This window comes from Notolepis coatsorum, assembly GCF_963971535.1.
Source record: "Notolepis coatsorum genome assembly, chromosome: 11".
Taxonomy (NCBI): Eukaryota; Metazoa; Chordata; class Actinopteri; order Aulopiformes; family Paralepididae; genus Notolepis; species Notolepis coatsorum.
The window spans coordinates 50,476,894-50,495,911 of NC_140175.1; the positions used below are offsets into that span (position 1 = coordinate 50,476,894).

Genomic DNA, 19,018 nt, shown 5'->3' on the forward strand with positions numbered 1-19,018 from the left:
TTTTTTTGAAGGGTGTTGATATAAAAAAAAAAAAAAGGGAGATGTCATGGTTATTGATATGTGTTGATACTGTTAAAGAGAAGATATCAAAGTTATTGATATGTGTTGATATTGTTAAAAGGAAAAAGGGAGATGTCATAGTATTGTTAACTGACTACAAGAGGAGTATACGTTACGACATGTTTACGACAGTTACAGTAAGTGGGAGTGGCGCGAGAGGCAGGGAGGGTTGGGATTGAGGAACCACCTGAGGTAGTAATAAAGCGTCTTGTTTACCAACCAACTGTTCCGTTGTCCGTTAATATCTAAGATATTACAACTTCTAATAAACCCCTTAATTGAATTCCATTAAATTCTGGGATCCTGTACCGATCCAGCATTAAACTGCAGGAATTCAATGAGCTTCTCCTTAAATTGCAGGTTGAATTCCCCGTTCTTCAGCAGCATTGAGTTAAAGCGCCATCTAGGGGCACGGGACGTTATTTTACTGAGTGAACCCTTAAGGAGGATGTATTTGTGGTCTGACAGTGCAATGGGCCTCAAGTCAACGTCAAAGCTATCGAATAGCCTAGAGGAAGAAAAAACATAATAAATTCTGGAAAAAGTCTTATGTCTCGCAGAGAAAAAAGAGTAGTCTCGCGCGGTTGGGTTGAGCACCCGCCACATATCAATTACCCCTGTGTCTTTAGACCAGGCACGTAGGGCCGCGGTCGCTTGCTTCTGATCGTGGGTTTCAGCGTTACTGGACTTATCAATCAATGGATCCCAAATGGCATTGAAATCAGCACCCACTATAAATGAGTCAAGTCAAGTCAATTTTATTTATATAGCACATTTCCAGGCAGCGGCAGCTGGCACCAAAGTGCTTCACAGGCAGGTTGATAAAAACAAAATAATGTGATGCAAGATATAATATTAAAAACATAATAAAGCAATGAAAGTAATAAAAACTAAATAATATGATGCAAGATATAAGATTAAAAACATAGTAAAGCAATGAAAGTAATAAAAACAGGTAGGACACAGTAAAACAAAGAGGATAGAAGGGCCAGGGGTCTAGTGGTGATTAAGTTGGGGGGAAGGCCAAGGAGAACAGGTAGGTTTTTAAAAGTGATTTAAAAGCCTGCACGGTCTGGGTGGTCCGTACGCTGAGGGGGAGGCTGTTCCACAATCTAGGCGCTGCGGTGGAGAAAGCTCTGTCTCCCCTAGTCTTGAGCCTAGTTCTAGGCACCACCAGTAGCAGCTGGTCAGCTGATCTGAGGGATCGGTGGGGGGTGTGGCGGTGCAGGAGTTCGGACAGATAGGGAGGAGCCGTGCCATTTAGTGATTTAAAAACATTTAGGGCTAATTTAAAATCGATCCTAAAGCGGACAGGCAGCCAGTGGAGCGAGGCCAAAACTGGGCTGATATGTTCATGTTTTTTTGTTTTGGTGAGGAGGCGCACGGCTGCGTTCTGCACCAGTTGTAGGCGGCGAAGCAAGGATTTGTCGATGCCCGTATAAAGGGCATTGCAGTAGTTGAGGCGAGTGGTGACAAAGGCATGTATCACCGTCTCTAGGTTACTTTGGGAGAGGTATGCCTTTGTCTTCGCCAGGAGTCTAAGGTGGTAAAAACTGTTTTTGACTACGGCGCTGACCTGTTTGTCAAATTTAAAATTGCTGTCGAAGATGACCCCGAGGTTCCTGACAGAGGTGGAGAGGTTTGGACCCAGGGGACCAAGTGCGTCAATGAGGGGGGTCGGGGGGGCACTATTAAAACATGACCTTAGTTTTCCCTTCGTTTAATGTCAGGGAGTTTTCAGACATCCAGCACTTGATTTCTGCCAGGCAGTCAAGTAGTGGTGTTATTGATGTTTTCCCTTGGGCGGGTTTTAAGGGGAGGTAGACTTGCACGTCATCGGCGAAGCAATGGAATAAGATGTTATGTTTTGCCAAGATCTGGCCTAGGGGGAGTATATATAGGAGGAAGAGAGTGGGACCCAATATCGAGCCTTGGGGCACCCCGCAGGTGAGGGGGGCCACAGAGGAAGTGAAGTCACCAAGTTGGACAGAGAAGGTCCTATTACTTAAGTAGGACCGGAACCAGTCTAAGACGGGGCCCCTAAGGCCTACGTAATGCTCGAGGCGAGTACTCAGGTAGTTTCAACATCTCTGCAGTGAGTACAGTATAAAAGTTAGCGTCATACACATTAGGGGCGTAAGCGGCTATCAGAGCAATTTTCCTGTTAGAGTATTCCATTTTAGCAATAGTAATTCGACCATCTGCATCAGACCACACGTCTAATATTCAACTTTCGCTTAGCTACTATGGCTACTCCACAGGATTTAGTGCTAAAAGAAGAGGAGCTTATGTTATGATAAAATTTGTTTGCAAGTCTTGCACTGTCAGCCATTAAAAGATGTGTTTCACTCAGCAAAGCAACGGCCACCTCCTGCCTTTTCAACCATGTTAGTACAAGTGCGTTTATGTGGAATATTAAGACCCCCTGTATTCCAGATCAAGATGTTTAAATTAGCCATAGTGCAACCAGGTTGCAGTATGACTGAACGTGATTCCTTTGAAGTAGAGCACTATAACATATACATATCCCCACGCTAAGGTCCTGTTGGGCGAGAGCAAACATATAATAGAGAAAAGAAAAACAAAAGTCCCCGTATCCCCCCCCTCCCCTCCCCCTCCCCCCTTCAAATATCTTGTCCGATGTCGATCAAACATCAGTTGGCACTGTGACCGGGTCACAGCAACCACAACCACATTACGTAACTTAACCATACCAAAATGTTTATATTGTAACGATTTAGAAAAAGGGAACCCCCCTTCGCTCAACAGAGAGAAGAAATCTATATAGAGTTCAGTGCATAGAACAGTGTGCAGACCAGGGGCGGGGCTAGGGGGTGGCTACTTGGGCTCAAGCCCCGAATGTTTTCTGAAAAGCCCTGAATCTATTTTAAAAAAAATATATATATATATAATTTTTTTTTTTTCTTTTTTTTTTGACAATTAATCATTGTTACATGAAAATATGTTTGCACCAGATTTAGCAGAAGCTAATTTCCATCTGTAGTCTATCCAGCTGCTAACTGTATTTGAGTGAGTTAAGTCTTGGTGTTATGGTAGACTCAGACCTAAGCTTTAAATCACAATCAACAAGTTGACAAAAACATAATTCTTCCACCTTAGAAACATAGCTAAAGTATGGGCATTTATAAATCAAAAGGACGCTGAAAACCAGATCCATGCCTTTATCTCAAGCCGACTCGACTACTGTAATGCACTCCTTACCGGCCTCCCGAAAAAATACGATGATAACTATTTTATTGCAATGCACTATTGCATTATTTTATTCTATTTTACTAACTATTTTATTGCACTGCACTATTTTTTTTTTTTAAACTTTGGCCATTTCCCTGGCTCTTTTATACGTTTATCGCATTTATACTTGGTCAAGCTCGACCGACAGAAGCAGGCTGAAAGGGTTCAGATGGGGGGGAAGACACTCTGGGAAAGGCACGGCTGCAGTCCGGGATTCGAACTCGCTCAGCCCCAGATCCGTGACGAGCACGGTTGTCCACGGCGCTGAAATAGCACTCGCGGTACGTGGTGAGCTACTGGAGCTCCCCTGCACTGCACTATTTTACTTTGTATCAGTGATAATCAAACCGTAAACAAAGACATTATTAACACTTTCAGTGCCAGATGGCGCTGTTTACTGTTACTGTTGAAAGGCCAGCGCCTTTTAACATGGGGATACGTGGCTGTGTTTGCAGGCCTAAAGCTATATTATATATTATAGCTATGGATCTAATAATATAGTCGATTGTCATTGAGTTTCTTCCGGTCAAGATGCAAAAAACAGATCATTTTTCCATCCATACATTTCCGTTTTATACCGTCGTGAATATGAGTGTAGTTTCAGAGTGGTCTGGTGTCATTTCCAAAATGACAGACACCAAGCCACATCGTTTCAAATGGAGTGCAATAGCGGCCGCAAGGTGATAGGCGGCGGTATTGGACTTTTGAGATCTCAGACCCATCCCCAGTGATAACACAGGCTGCCGGCATGTCTTTATGAATGGAAATATCGAATAAAAGAAACAACGATGTAAACCCGACTATACTCTGGTTTTCAGGGGTCCTGGCGCTCAACGTTCGGCGGCGAGTTAACCCTATATCTTAGATCCTAATATGAAAAACGATGTGATTTAATGTTCTATGTCTTACCTTGACTTTGTCTATTTTACTGCTATCTATTTTATGCTTTATGTCTGCACTTTATGCATTGCTCTTGATCTACCAATGTTGTGCTCATTTTATGCCTGTCTTTTTGTACTGCTGTGAAGCACTTTGAGCTGCAATTCTTGTATGAAAGGTGCTATACAAACAGTGTATTATTATTATTATTATTATTATTATTATTATTATTATTATTATTATTATTATTATTATTATTATTATTATAAATTATTATAGTTTGCTTCATTAATTAAAGGGTGTGAATTTAAGTGTTCTCTAGTGCCTTTTGTCCGCTTTAAGGTGGTGGTATAAGTTAAAGGTTGTGGTATCTGGGCTAAGCCCCGGATCTCCTACAATCCTAAATCCGCCCCCGGTGCAGACGATAAAAGTACTTGAAATACAGTTTGTCCGAGTTAAACTTGAATTAAGTGAGGTACTCATATCATATGTTGAAATAATACCACAGTGGTAATGAACCTCAAGCATTACCGTGCTGCCATCGTTGAGGTAATGCAGCGTCAGTGGCCCTGTGCACTGCCGCACTGCTGTGACAAGAAAGAAAGTTAAACACACGTAGTATCAGCAGTGATAGCTAGGAGAGCCTTGATCTGCTACCCGCAGATAGTTCGCCGCAAGGGGGTCACCCCCCATGGTTGAACGGTTCATAAGCACATACAGTCTGTTTGAGTGAAACTTGTGATATTCAGTTCACCCGGGCAGAGCTGGACAAAGATAATATAAGTAACAATCTAAGCGCAGTTCAATGCATAGTTCGAGAGGCAGACGATTAAAAAAAACGATACTCTAAGAATAAAGGTCGTCTGAATTACCTTTCAAATAGTCAATATTCATGCCCGTAACTGAGACAATACCGTGTAGAGAAATCGAATGTTACCACTCCGAGGACTGAAAAAACTGTGGTCGGTAGTGCTTACAACAGTGCTAGCTTTGATAGCTGGTATGCTAGCAGCCCACGTGTGGGGCCGGCCCCCATGCCCCAGAGCTGCTAGCTTATCTAGCTGGTATGCTAGCAGCCCAGGTGTGGAGCCCGCTCCACTCTTCAGGGCTGCTAGCTTGGATAGCTAGCATGCTAGCAGGCCTCGTGTGAAGCCAGCCTCAAGTACCTGCTTCGGCCCCTTACTCTCCGTCGCTCGAGGTCTGCTCCACCGGGGACGGTCTGTTCCTCTCAGCCGGGATGTTTGTCTTTCTTTTCCGAATGAAGTCCTCCGCCTCGGATGGTGACTTGAATAGACGGTTGCACGTCACAGCTCCTCGGCCCGTCTTCACCTTAAGAGTTGCCGGGAACAATAGGTATACCTCCACCGCCCTTTCACGGGCGAGATCCATGACTCTGGCAAAAGCTCTGCGTCGTCTCGCTGTGTAGTCACTAAAATCTGCGGCGAATCTCAAAGTACGGCCGTTCACCACCGGAGGATTCATCCTGGCCTCTTTTAGTATATCTTGTCTTGTCTGGAACCTCAGGCAGCAGAAGATGAACGTGCGTGGGTTTGTACGCTCGCTTTTCATCGGGGTAGCGGCTCTGAAGATCCTGTGCGCTCTTTCTATCTCAGGGCAGGCTAGCTTCGGGAACCACTGTGGTATCATTTTCTCGAGGAACTTAATCGGCGTGTCCTCCTCAATTTCATCGGGCAACCCGTATACTCTGACATTGCATCTCCTGCCACGGCCCTCCAGATCTGCCGTCTTCATTTCATAAGCCCGCAGCTTACCCTCCAAGGGCGATATCTCCGTGGAGTTGGTATCAGCCACCTCCACGACTGCGGCTCTCCTCCACCACGGCTAACCGTGCATCAGCGCTTGCCACCGATTCCTGTAGCGCATCCACCGTCCCGGTTAGCTTAGCCACGATAGCCTCTATTTCCTCCCGGAATATAGACCTAATGAAGTCCTTATCAACGGCGTTCAGCGTTCCCATCATGGACTGTGTCTGTTTAGACATGTTTCTAACGTAAAATAAAAGTGGATGGTATAAAAATAAAAACGTAATCAGTCTTAATGTGGCGTGGTTGCTGAGCTCCCCAAAGTCAACCAGCCATGCGCTTGCTGACCGAAACCGGAAGTCCTGCTTTGTATGTTATTGAGTGTACATGGTCCTTGTTCCAAATGAATAAATATGACACATAGCACCTTTAAGATAAACAAACAATATAAAAGATAAGTATTTAGCAGACAGATAATCCCATGGTGCTGTTTGCTGTGTTGTCTTCCAGTTACCACTGTCATCTGTACCCCCACCCTGAGAATGACGAGGAGCGAGCAGATGTGATGGACAGCCTGAAGATACGCATCCAAGACCTCAACAACGTAGGTGGTCTTAGTATGGATTCAGACCACAACAACGTAGGTGGTCTTAGTATGGATTCAGACCTCAACAACGTAGGTGGTCTTAGTATGGATTCAGACCTCAACAACGTAGGTGATCTTAGTATGGATTCAGACCTCAACAACGTAGGTGGTCTTAGTATGGATTCAGACCTCAACAATGTAGGTGGTTTTAATATGGATTCACCTCTGCTATCCCCTCTCCAGGTGCTCCATCGTACTGAGGACTATCTGAAGCAGGTTTTGCAGAAGGCCTCAGAGTCTGCCTTTACCTGGGTGGTTCAGGTAAAGAAGATGAAAGCCATCTACCACATCCTCAACCTCTGTAGCTTTGATGTGACCAACAAGTGTCTGATCGCAGAGGTGTGGTGTCCTGTCAATGACCTGACCAACCTGCGGGGGGCGCTGGAGGAAGGCTCGGTGAGCAAAAAGCATTAAGAGGAATTCCACTCAATTTAAGAATTCTTCTTTTTTTAATTAATTTAATTGAACCTTTATTTAACCTGGTTAGTCCCATTGAGAAGAAAATCTCCAGGAGATGACTCTAACTTCTGACTTGAACATCGCTCCCAGATCATTCTGTATGGAGTCGCTCCAGATCTTACATCCCCTGTGTTTGTGTGACACCAGAGGAAAGGTGACGCCACCGTGCCGTCGTTTGTTAATCGCATCCCCAGCAGTGACACCCCTCCCACCCTGCTGAGAACCAACAAGTTCACCTCCGGATTCCAGAGCATCGTAGAGGCCTACGGAGTAGGAGACTACCAAGAGGCCAGTCCAGGTCAGTACAGCCTACTGAGGCTAGTCCAGGTCAGTTCACATAAAGGCCTACTGAGGCTAGTCCAGGTCAGTACAGGTCAGTTCACATAAAGGCCTACTGAGGCTAGTCCAGGTCAGTACAGCCTACTGAGGCTAGTCCAGGTCAGTTCACATAAAGGCCTACTGAGGCTAGTCCAGGTCAGTACAGCCTACTGGGGCTAGCCCAGGTCAGTACAGCCTACTGGGGCTAGTCCAGGTCAGTACACATAGAGGCCTACTGGGGCTAGTCCAGGTCAGTACACATAGAGGCCTACTGGGGCTAGTCCAGGTCAGTACAGCCTACTGGGTCTAGTCCAGGTCAGATAGAGGCCTACTGGGGCTAGTCCAGGTCAGTACAGCCTACTGGGGCTAGTCCAGATCAGTACAGCCTACTGGGGCTAGTCCAGGTCAGTACACATATAGGCCTACTGGGGCTAGTCCAGGTCAGTACAGCCTACTGGGGCTAGTCCAGGTCAGTACAGCCTACTGGGGCTAGTCCAGGTCAGTACACACATAGGCCTACTGGGGCTAGTCCAGGTCAGTACAGCCTACTGGGGCTAGTCCAGGCCAGTTCACATAGAGGCCTACTGGTACATACCTAAGTAAATGGAAGATTGCTCCACTTCTACGAGGCCATTTGCATGTCATTGCTATCTAGGGACATCTATGGACCTCAGGGAATGTATTCCCAACAAATATTGTGTTTTCATCTTTGACGGTGAATAACACCATGCTAACATTGACCAGACGTGAAAAATTGACACTGAGCTCATTCAGCACCTTCTTGTGATCAAGTGTACAAAAAGCTAAGCAAATGAACAAAAGGCAGATGATTTACAGGGGCTTTTGTAGTTACAGACACATGCAATATGAAATATGAATATAGAATAGCAGAATAAGAATAAATTACCTTATTATGGCCATGTCATATATCTATGGATCTGGCCAAATCTCCTCTTTCCAATGGCAGAGGTAATCTGGATTTAGTACCACTAGGCGCCCGTTACAGGGCAGCAAAGACCATGAATGAAATCTACTGTATATACTATATAATGTATAGCTCCGCCATTTCTAATCAGATCGAGATGCGTTTTTTTCCTAGACGTCCACAGAAAGGTCAAGAAACAAACTACATTGTATTTTATGGCAATAACTTTCAGGTTTGTTCGACCCGTGAGATATAATTACAAAAATAATGTATGAATATTTTCAACAGCTTTGACAGAGGCTGGTGTGAGCCTGGGTAGTGTAGTTTTATGAAATTCCGATGTCCATCGAAAGCCCTGGGATTTTATTTAGCTAGATTTTGATATTTGAAGATGAATTTGCTTGGTGTTGGAGTTGTGTTTGGTGTGTGTAAATATAACTTGTATATTATGCTTGTAGCAGAGTTTTTCTTGTTTAATCTGATATGCAATATCAGACTTTATTTCTAGTGCATTGTTTTATGCGTTTTGTTGATGAGCGACAGCACAGCTCAACAGGTTAAGAACACCACATTTGAAATAAAATTAGCTCATATTATACGAAACTAGAAACGAGGCCATTCCAAACACAATAACCTGTTATTCCTCCCATTGACCTAAATTGCCCAGATTTCGAACCAGCGCTTTTCTGGTTGCATGTGTATATCTGTAACTTTTAGGCTACTGGGGAGGGACCCTGTTGGCCCCAGGGTTCAGAGGTCAGGGAAGCACCTCTAGCTCGATAGCAGGAATAGAGCTCTTTCTGTGTTGTGTAATAACATTCCTGTAGCTCATCTTACATTTTCCCCAGAGGCTACAGTCATAGAGAAAATACTTGTGAAGTCGGAGGCGGGTCAGTAGACCATCAGAATGTTTCAGTTGTGTGTTCTGATTGGCTGCTCCCTACACCATCAGAATGTTTCAGTTGTGTGTTCTGATTGGCTGCTCCCTACACCATCAGAATGTTTCAGTTGTGTGTTCTGATTGGCTGCTCCCTACACCATCAGAATGTTTCAGTTGTGTGTTCTGATTGGCTGCTCCCTACACCATCAGAATGTTTCAGTTGTGTGTTCTGATTGGCTGCTCCCTACACCATCAGAATGTTTCAGTTGTGTGTTCTGATTGGCTGCTCCCTACACCATCAGAATGTTTCAGTTGTGTGTTCTGATTGTCAGCTCCCTACACCATCAGAATGTTTCAGTTGTGTGTTCTGATTGGCTGCTCTGTACACCATCAGAATGTTTCAGTTGTGTGTTCTGATTGGCAGCTCCCTACACCATCATCACCTTCCCCTTCCTGTTTGCCGTGATGTTCGGGGATCTGGGTCATGGTGTCGTCATGACGATGTTTGCCCTGTGGATGGTTCTGACGGAGAAGACCCACAAGAGGAAACGATCTGATAATGAGGTCAGAAGGAGCGCAGTTCTCTTTCCTATATATATACGTATATATTTTGCCTTTCTATCTTTGTATCCCATCCCCCAATTTAGTCGTTATGCCAATTCTTCCTTGGTCGTTGTGCTGCCCTACTGTTAGTCTGGGGAGGGTGTAGAACTACCACATGCCTCCTTCAATACATGTGCACTGCAGTCGTCAGCCTCTTCTATTCACCTGACAGCTAAGAGTTTCATTGGTGGAGCATAACCACATGTGGAGGTTCACACCCTCTCCCCCAGAGCCCCTCCCTATTGGAACAGGGACCAACCAGTAGGAGTCGCTATCACAACGGCCACGACTCGTTCCCCACCGGCTTCCCACCCGCGAACACTGCCAATTGTGTTCGTTGGGATGAGCGACCAAGCCGGAAGCACCACTGACACCAGTTTAGACCTCTACACACCAACCAGCAGCCGCTCCCACTGTTCTCACAGCTCTCCCACGTGTCTATAGAGGTATAGAGAAATAATAAAATTATACATGTATTTTTTGTTCCTTGCAGCAGTATTTAAAGTGTATTAAAATATACACTTTCTGAATGAAAGAGCACCATGACAATCAAAAATATGTCAAATCACCCTGTAATTTCCACAGGAAAAAAACGAATACTGTCAAATATAAAAAATAAGAAAGATATTCTGATATCATATTTTGACCCTATGGCCCAGCCCTACTATAGTGGTACTGTAGCTCACGTCACAGGCATGACACTTTGTGTGAGACCAGTTCAATCTATGTGACAACGCATCACATCTGCGACACTGTGTTTGATTGGTTTTCCCCCGTGATGCGGTGTCCTTGACCTTCAGATCTGGACAACGTTCTTCGCCGGTCGTTACATCATCCTGATGATGGGGCTGTTCTCCATCTACACTGGCCTCATCTACAACGACTGCTTCTCCAAGTCCCTCAACATGTTCGGCTCGGGCTGGAGTGTTAGAGCCATGTTCAATAACCAACAGTGGTCGTGAGTCTGCAGCACTAAATATACACCCAGAAATAATGTAGTAGTAGTAGTAGTAGTAGTATTAGTAGTAGTGTAGCAGCAGTAGTAGTAGTAGTAGTAGTAGTAGTAGTAGTAGTAGTAGTAGTAGTAGTAGTAGTAGTAGTAGTAGTAGTAGTAGTAGTGTAGCAGTAGTCGTAGTAGTAGTAGTAGTAGTAGTAGTAGTAGTAGTAGTAGTAGTAGTAGTAGTAGTAGTAGTAGTAGTAATAGTACTGTAGTAGTAGTGTAGCAGTAGTAGTAGTAGTAGTAGTAGCAGGCACGTGCACACATAGAGGCCAAGGGGTGCCTGAGCACCTGCCTTTTTGAGCCTCATCAAAAAAGTGCCATTTTTGAAAAAAAAAAAAAAAAAAAAATTATTTTTTTACCATTACGCATATAGACTGCCCTTCCAACTGAAAAATGTCAGGATAGAATCAAAATATTAGGTAAAGAGAGAGAGATGCCCCATATTCCATTGCAGTTTGCACGGCCTCCTCAGCGTGCCTCTCCGCAGACCTATATATTTTATGCATAGCGTGGGTGGTGATGATGATGATGATGATAGAAACCGCTGTTGAATGCTGGTTGAGGGACACGAAGAAGTCAAATCCGATGGGATTTGGGAATCTCAAATACAAATCGGGATTGGAATAAAAAATGCATTTATATTAAACAATACAGAATATACAGCACTTCTTGGGGTCTGTAGGGTAAGCACTTATTCCCTCCCCCCTGAACATTTATGGAGATGTATGGGCCTTTTAAGTCAGTGATAAAAGTGTCTTTCAAGGATAAGTGAGCTCCTGCACTGATTATTATAGTTCAATATTCAATATTTGATCACCAAAACCCCCCAAAAAGCATAAAAAGGGGGCCCCCCGCCCGAAAAGGGCCCTTAAAAATCGCGCTCGCGCGCTACGCGCGCTCGGCTAAACACAAACACACATACATACACCCACATATTGAGTTCTAATGAAAATTGACATGTGGTTCTGACTGTGCTAATGTCCAGTTGTTGGATATGTTATATTGCAGAAATGAAACCCTCCAGACCAATTCTCTCCTCTCTCTGGACCCTAACATCACCGGTGTGTTTAATGGACCCTACCCGTTCGGCATCGACCCGGTGAGTAATTCTCAATGTTGGGGTCAATTAATTGAATTAACATCTGAACAATAACCACTATAAACTGTTCATATTAGTATTTTTTTACCTTTTACGTTTCGACTGCAAACAGTTTATAGTATCTGAAGTTAAGACTAGATTAACCTTTTTGAAGTAAATAATAACTGTTAAAAATGTCAAAATTCTATTTGACAGAACAATCAGAACAATCATATTGAATTACATAATATAGATGCAGTATATAATATAACTTTTGGATATTAAAGGTTAAGTTCATAATTTTGGTGCCCCTAGCCCTATGTACTACTTACAGTACCAATGATGTTGTTGTTCGTTAGAATCCTTTCTGAGCACGATCCAAGCCACAAAACTAATGCAAAGTCAATGTGGCCACTCTCCAGTCTGTACAAGCCCTGACAGCTGCAGGCATCCAGTATGAAGAACAGCAGGGATTGTGCTGAGAAAGACCTCTTAACCGGGCCGAGATTTATTTCACGTCACTAATAGATCAATACAGTACGTATTAAGTAGGGGTGTAAAGGTACACGTATCCGTACCGAACCGTTTCTTGCATTGCAGAATTTAATTCAAAACTCCAAGTTCACCCATTCCCAAAATATAATTTGTGCAAAGGGCCGGGTGTTCGTTCAACCCACACACAGATATTACCTGTAATATATATATATATATATATATATATATATATATATATATATATATATATATATATATATATATATATATATATATATATATATTTTGTATGTTTGTTTACCAATGATTTTGAGTGTTATTAGCAAAATATGAGCTTATAAAAATCTCTGCACATTGCACCAGAAAATGGATGATTTAGACACGACAGGAAAGCCTTCATGAAATCGTTGTAGTCCTAAGAAAGAGGAGACCCAGGGCTTTTGATGGACGTCTAAATTTCATAAAACTACACTACCCAACTCAGCTCACTACAATTGGCAGAGTTAGCGGGTGGGAAGTCGAAGGGTGGTAGTCTGGTCGTTGTGAACAGCGACTCCTACAGGTCGGTTGGGGCGCCTGCACAGCAAAGTCAGGAAAAAATGGTGGGGGCAGTGTGAGCCTCCTACACGTTACTCCTCGCCAAATGAGAGTCCGCGCTGGCAGGTGAAAAGATGTGACTGGCTGCCTCCACATGTATCAGAGGGGACATGTGATGCAAGGCTTCTATCCTCCCTACAACCGGCCAGTGGGGGGCATATGCGAGCAACGATCAGGACAGGGGAGGGAGAATTGACACGAGAGGTAAATTGGGGATGGGGAAAAAATCACAGAAAAAAGGAGGAGAAAAAGTAGATAAAAAAAAAGAAAATCATGTTTGTATCTCACAGGTCGAACAAACCTCAACGTTATTGCCATCAAATACAACGTATATTGATTCTTTACATTATTATAATTTTTTGTTTTTATTTTTTTGTATCTCTCTTTCTCCGATTTTCTCTGTTTTCTCCCCGTCCCAATTTAGTCGTTGTGCCAATTCCCCCCCCCCTCCCCTACCTGGTTGTTGTGCGCATGTTCTCCTACTGGTCGGTACAAGGGAACCCTGAAGTATCCACACGCTTCCTCCGACACGTGCGGCGACAGCCAGTGGCTCTCTTCTCACCTGGCAGCGAGGGCTCTCATTGGTGAAGTGTAACGTGTGGGAGGTCACGCTGCCTTCCTCAAGTCCTGCCTCCACTGAGCAAGCGCCCAGACCTGACCTGTAGGCGTCGCTGTCCACAATGCCAGTTTCCCACCCACGGCTTCCCTCCCCCTAACCCAGCCAAACTAGTTAGTATAGCAATCAGCCCAAGCCAAGGCAATGCTGACTCCGGGAGTCGAGACCGCAGTCTCTTGCATTGGTGACGAGCGCAATCTCCGCTACGCCACCTGACCGCCTTGATTCTTTACATTTCTGTGAACGTCTAGGAAAAATCTGTGTCGCAAACAAAAGCAACTATACTTACAGTAGATTTCATTCACGGTCTTTGCTGCCCTGTAACGGGCGCCTGGTGGTACTAAATCCAGATTTAACTCTGCCATTGAAAATAGGAGATTTGGGCCGATCCATAGATGTATGACTTGGCCATAATAAGGTAATTTATAGGCCTGATATTCTAATTCTAAATTCATATTTTGAATAGCATGTGTCCGGATGACTACAAAACCCCCTGTAAATCATCTGCCCTTTGTTCATTTGCTTAGATTCTTATACACTTGATCTCAAGAAGGTGCTGAATGAGCTCACATTTGGTCAATGTTAGCATGGTGTCACTGTCAAATATGGGGGGGGGGGGGAATCAAAATGAAAATAATTTATATTCTCCTTTGGTTCATTACAATTTAATCAAGCATAGTAACAGACACAATATTTCTGACACTGGGAATACATTCCCTGAGGTCCATAGATGTCCCTAGATACCAAGAACATGCAAATGGAACTTGTCGAAGTGGAGAAATCTTCCATTTACTTGGGTATGTACTTTTAGGCGGATCTTCTGAAAATATGGCTAGGGCTTAAGAGGTTAATCATTGGTGAGGAGGAAATTATGTCTAGGAGTCCAAAACTCTGAACGTAGGTTGGATAGGACAACTGTTTCATGACGAAACATTTTCATAATTAAAATTTTGAAGAAAACATCCAACCTGCATGGTTTGTTGTGTCTCGCTGACTTGAATTTTAGTGTCTCTATTATTTTTTGATGAGTGTGCTTCCTTGTCAGATCTGGAACCTTGCAGTGAACCGTCTATCCTTCCTCAACTCCTACAAGATGAAGATGTCTGTCATCATCGGTGTCGTCCACATGAGCTTTGGAATCGTCCTCAGTGTCTTCAACCACCTGTGAGTCCCCACAGCTAATGCTAGCATTTTACTCATGTCTCCCATTCTGTACGGGTTAACATATATGTTTGTCATATCTCCCATATATATATAGGCCATTTCACACTTAAAGGAACCTGCCAACATTATAGACTAGGCAGAATTTCTGAAAATGTGCTTGTATAAAGTGCTGAAGGCATTTCGTGTTTATTTTTGGTACACAACATTTCTAGGGGTATTAAGGGGTGCTGAATCCAAATCTGCTGTATACCAATCTCAAAAATGTCAAATAAGGCCTCAAAATTGAGAAATCCAACATGGCCGCCAGCACCAGGCCCTCTCTCCACAAAAACAGGTGCTAAACCCACAGTTTTTATTCTACTGACATGAAACTTTGCACAGAACATCTGCACCCATGGAGGAAGAAAGTAGGAATATAGCTGGGGTGCAACCATGAGTAACAGGGTGTTTTTGACTGTCTAACTGTAATCTTTGTATAGGCAAGGATAAATAAAATTAAATGTCTTCAGTGTTTGCAGGAATACTACAGCAATTTGGTAATAACTGTACAGTGTTGGTCGCCAACATTAGAATCCCCCAAGTCTTAGCTTTCTTCAGGTACCAAGTTTATGCAGGTAGCTCTTATAAATCTGGATATATAAGCATTTTAATGTAAGCATGCTGTTTTAGGCGAATTTTCTAAAAAGAAATGGTGGGGCTTAATGAGTTAAGTGTGACTACACAAGGTACAAACCTGAATTAAATGTGCTTTTGTAAGTTTTCTTACATACATCAACAAGGACGTAGTCACACCGGAGATTCAAGAATCCATACTTGGCGCAGAACACCTTGGACAGGCACAACTGAACATGTTTGTGGACAAACGTTTGTGTGAACCTCCAGATAGTGACCAGCACCTGAACCTGAAACCACCCATTCGAATGAACAAAGCCAAGACATTTGCCTCTTTGTATGAAGTTCTGCAACTTTCCAAGAACAAGCAAAACACCATCAAAGTGGACAGGCAGATTCTACAAATGCTCATCACAGCTTACAGAGCAGGTCGTAAGGTAGACCTTGACAATATCCTCCAGCATGAGCTCATGCCCATCCCGCCATCTCTGGGCACAACTAACGGGAGTCTACATTCCACCAACAAGTCTGTGTTTGCAAATATACTGATGAAACAAGTTAAAACCCCTGCAGATCTTACCCTTCAGGGACCCTGCTGCCTGGTCATTGATGGCCAAGCTCTGGTAATAGCACTCGGAAAGCCACCTGACACTACAACATTTGGTGACTATGCGAACAAGTTCACTGACACCGTGTTGAAGATGGGAGCAAAATACCAGAGAGTAGATGTCGTCTTTGACAGATACCATGACCAATCCATCAAAACAGGCACAAGGGTGAAACGCAAACAGCGCCACAGACCAGTACGTTGTGAAATCAAAAACAAGTCTGTTCCACTTCCTGCCGATTGGTCGAGCTTCATGGCCCTTGAAGACAACAAATCAGATATCGCTCAACTACTCTCAAACCACCTGATAGAACACAGCCCGGATGATGAACCTGTAGTTGTAGTATCAGAGAGGTTTGCTGAAGCGACAACTGTCAAGTCAACAGATCCAGATCTTGAAGTCTCCTCTCTGAGTGCTGACCATGAGGAAGTCTGATTTTCTCATCCAGGCTCCAGTGGAAACAATCGTCGTGTCAGCGCGTGACACAGATGTGCTGCTTCTACTCTTGGCTCACTATGACAGAATCCGATGTACGCATCTCTACATGAAAGCTGGGACATCGAAGGATCCAAAATATTTTCCAGTACATGACATTAGAAAGCTACTATCTGATGATCAACTGGACACAATCCTTGCCTTCCATGCCCTCACCGGCTGTGACAGTGTGTCCCAGTTCAGTGGTCATTGAAAGAAAACAGCCTGGCAGGTGTTCGAGCACCATCACACTGATCTTGCTGGCCTTGGGAAGGGCCCTTTCACAGAAGATATTGTGACATCAACAGAGAGATTCATCTGCAAGATCTATGGTGTGCCTGAGGTGGATACGTGCAACAAAGCAAGAGTTATTCTGCAAAGGCCGTCCACAAGAGACTCTGCCACCAACCTCGGATGCTACATCTGTTCCTCCCTCCCCATCAACCTGGACCCCCTGCAATTTGCATACCGCCCCAACAGGTCCACGGAGGACGCCATAGCCCATGTGCTGCACACAGCAGCATCACACCTGGACAAGAGGCAGGGGAACTATGTGAGAATGCTATTCATTGACTACAGCTCAGCATTCAATACCATAGTCCCCTCCAAACTCATAGCCAAGCTCAGGGACCTGGGCTTGAACTATGACCTCTGCCAGTGGGTCTTGGACTTCCTGACGGGCAGACCCCAGGTGGTGAGAGCAGGCAACTGCACCTCCTCATCCATCACTCTCAACATAGGGGCCCCCCAGGGCTGTGTCCTGAGTCCCCTCCTCCACTCCCTGTACACACATGACTGTGTGGCACAGCGGAAACAACAACACAATCATCAAATTTGATGACGACACAGTAGTGGTGGGCCTGATCTCTGCAAACAACGAGGGGCCTACCTGGAAGAGGTTAAGGTTCTAGCGGGATGGTGTCAAGAGAACAGCCTCTCCCTGAACGTCAGCAAAACAAAGGAGATGATTGTGGACTTTAGGAGGCCGGGGTCAGGGACTACAGCCCCCTCGGCATCGACGGGGCACCGGTTGAGAGAGTGAACAGTTTTAAGTACCTCGGAGTCCACATATCCGAGGACTTGACATGGACCACACACATTGACAGTGTTATCAAGAAGTCACGACAACGCCTCTACTTCCTTAGGCGCTTAAGGAAGTTCAACGTGAGTCAGAAGATCCTCAAGAACTTCTACTCATGCACAATAGAGAGCATCTTGACTGGCAATATCACCTCCTGGTTTGGGAATAGCACTGCACAAGACCGCAGCAGACTACAGAGAGTGGCCCGTTCAGCCGAACGCACAATTGAAGGTGGGCTTCCCACTCTCCAAGACATTTACAACAAGCGGTGCATGGGCAAGGCTAAGAGAATAATCAAAGACTCCAGCCACTCAAACAACTGCCTCTTTGAACTGCTGCGGTCAGGCAAGTGATACCGGAGTCTCATGGCAAGCACAGAGAGACTCAGAAGGAGCTTCTATCCCCAGACCATCAGGATGCTCAATGAATTAACAATGAACAATAAGCAAACCATCAACACACCCACAGCGCACATACACTCACTTAAAGGTGACATGCATTATAAATGTCATTTTTCAGTCTCTAGCATTGTATTATAGTAATAGGAGTTAGTATCAATGTGTTTTTGTGTCTAAATACCATATTGGCGGATTGCTCTCATACAGCTCAGACCATTTCCTGCTAGATTTAATTAGGTCATCCTGATTTGAGGCATATCGTGACGTCGCCGGGGCCTGGGTAAGCGGACAGTGATGCGATTGGCTCTGTGGTTGGAGCTAATGCCCGCCCACAATCTACCTAGACTACACAGCGAGTGGAAACCACTTCCTCATACTGGGAGGCAGAGTGAAACCCGACACCTCTGCATGCACTCTGCGAGGGAGAGAGAGAGAGAGAGAGATAGAGAGAGGAAGAGAGAGAGGGAGAGACAGAGAGAGAGAGAGAGACCACTGTGCAAACACTCCGCGCGCAGGTCCCCCCCCCCCCGCACAGAAACACCGCCCTGCGGAGAGCAGAATGATGCAGAGGGAGATAGTGAAAGAAAAAAAGAAGAAAGGAAGAGAGAGGGTAGAGCCTTATCAATAACGGCTTGTCTTTTTCCCCTGGTCTGCTGAATTCTCTCTCTCTCTCTTTCTCTTTCTCTTTCTCTTTCTCTTTCTCTCTCTCTCTCTCTCTCTCTCTCTCTCTCTCTCTCTCTCTCTCTCTCTCTCTCTATCTATCTATCTATCTATCTATCTATCTATCTATCTATCTATATATATATATAATATATATATATATATATATATATATATATATATATATATATATATATATATATATATATATATATATATATACATATATATATATATATATATATATATATATATATATATATATATATATATATATATATATATATATATATATATATATATACATATATATACCAGTCGCAGACTGTGTGGGCTGACTTTCACTCAAAGTGCTTATGGGCAAAGCCAGGCCATAACAGCCTGAAATCCTGAGGCTGAAAAATGATGGTTTTGAGTACTTGATTAGAATTATTTTTTGAAAAAAAACTT

At 44.1% G+C, this 19,018-nt stretch overlaps 1 protein-coding gene across 1 annotated transcript in view; it reads left to right on the forward strand.

Annotated features, from left to right (window-relative positions):
• atp6v0a2a (ATPase H+ transporting V0 subunit a2a) overlaps positions 1–19,018 on the forward strand; it is a gene marked incomplete at its 3' end in the record, with an annotated part of 60,711 nt that overhangs the window by 24,998 nt on the left and 16,695 nt on the right. Inside the window, exons 8-14 of the mRNA XM_084324383.1 lie at positions 6,465–6,558; positions 6,784–6,996; positions 7,207–7,357; positions 9,607–9,746; positions 10,586–10,743; positions 11,794–11,884; positions 14,617–14,735. Coding sequence (XP_084180509.1) covers positions 6,465–6,558; positions 6,784–6,996; positions 7,207–7,357; positions 9,607–9,746; positions 10,586–10,743; positions 11,794–11,884; positions 14,617–14,735 — 966 coding nt within the window. The remainder of the gene's footprint in view (positions 1–6,464; positions 6,559–6,783; positions 6,997–7,206; positions 7,358–9,606; positions 9,747–10,585; positions 10,744–11,793; positions 11,885–14,616; positions 14,736–19,018) is intronic.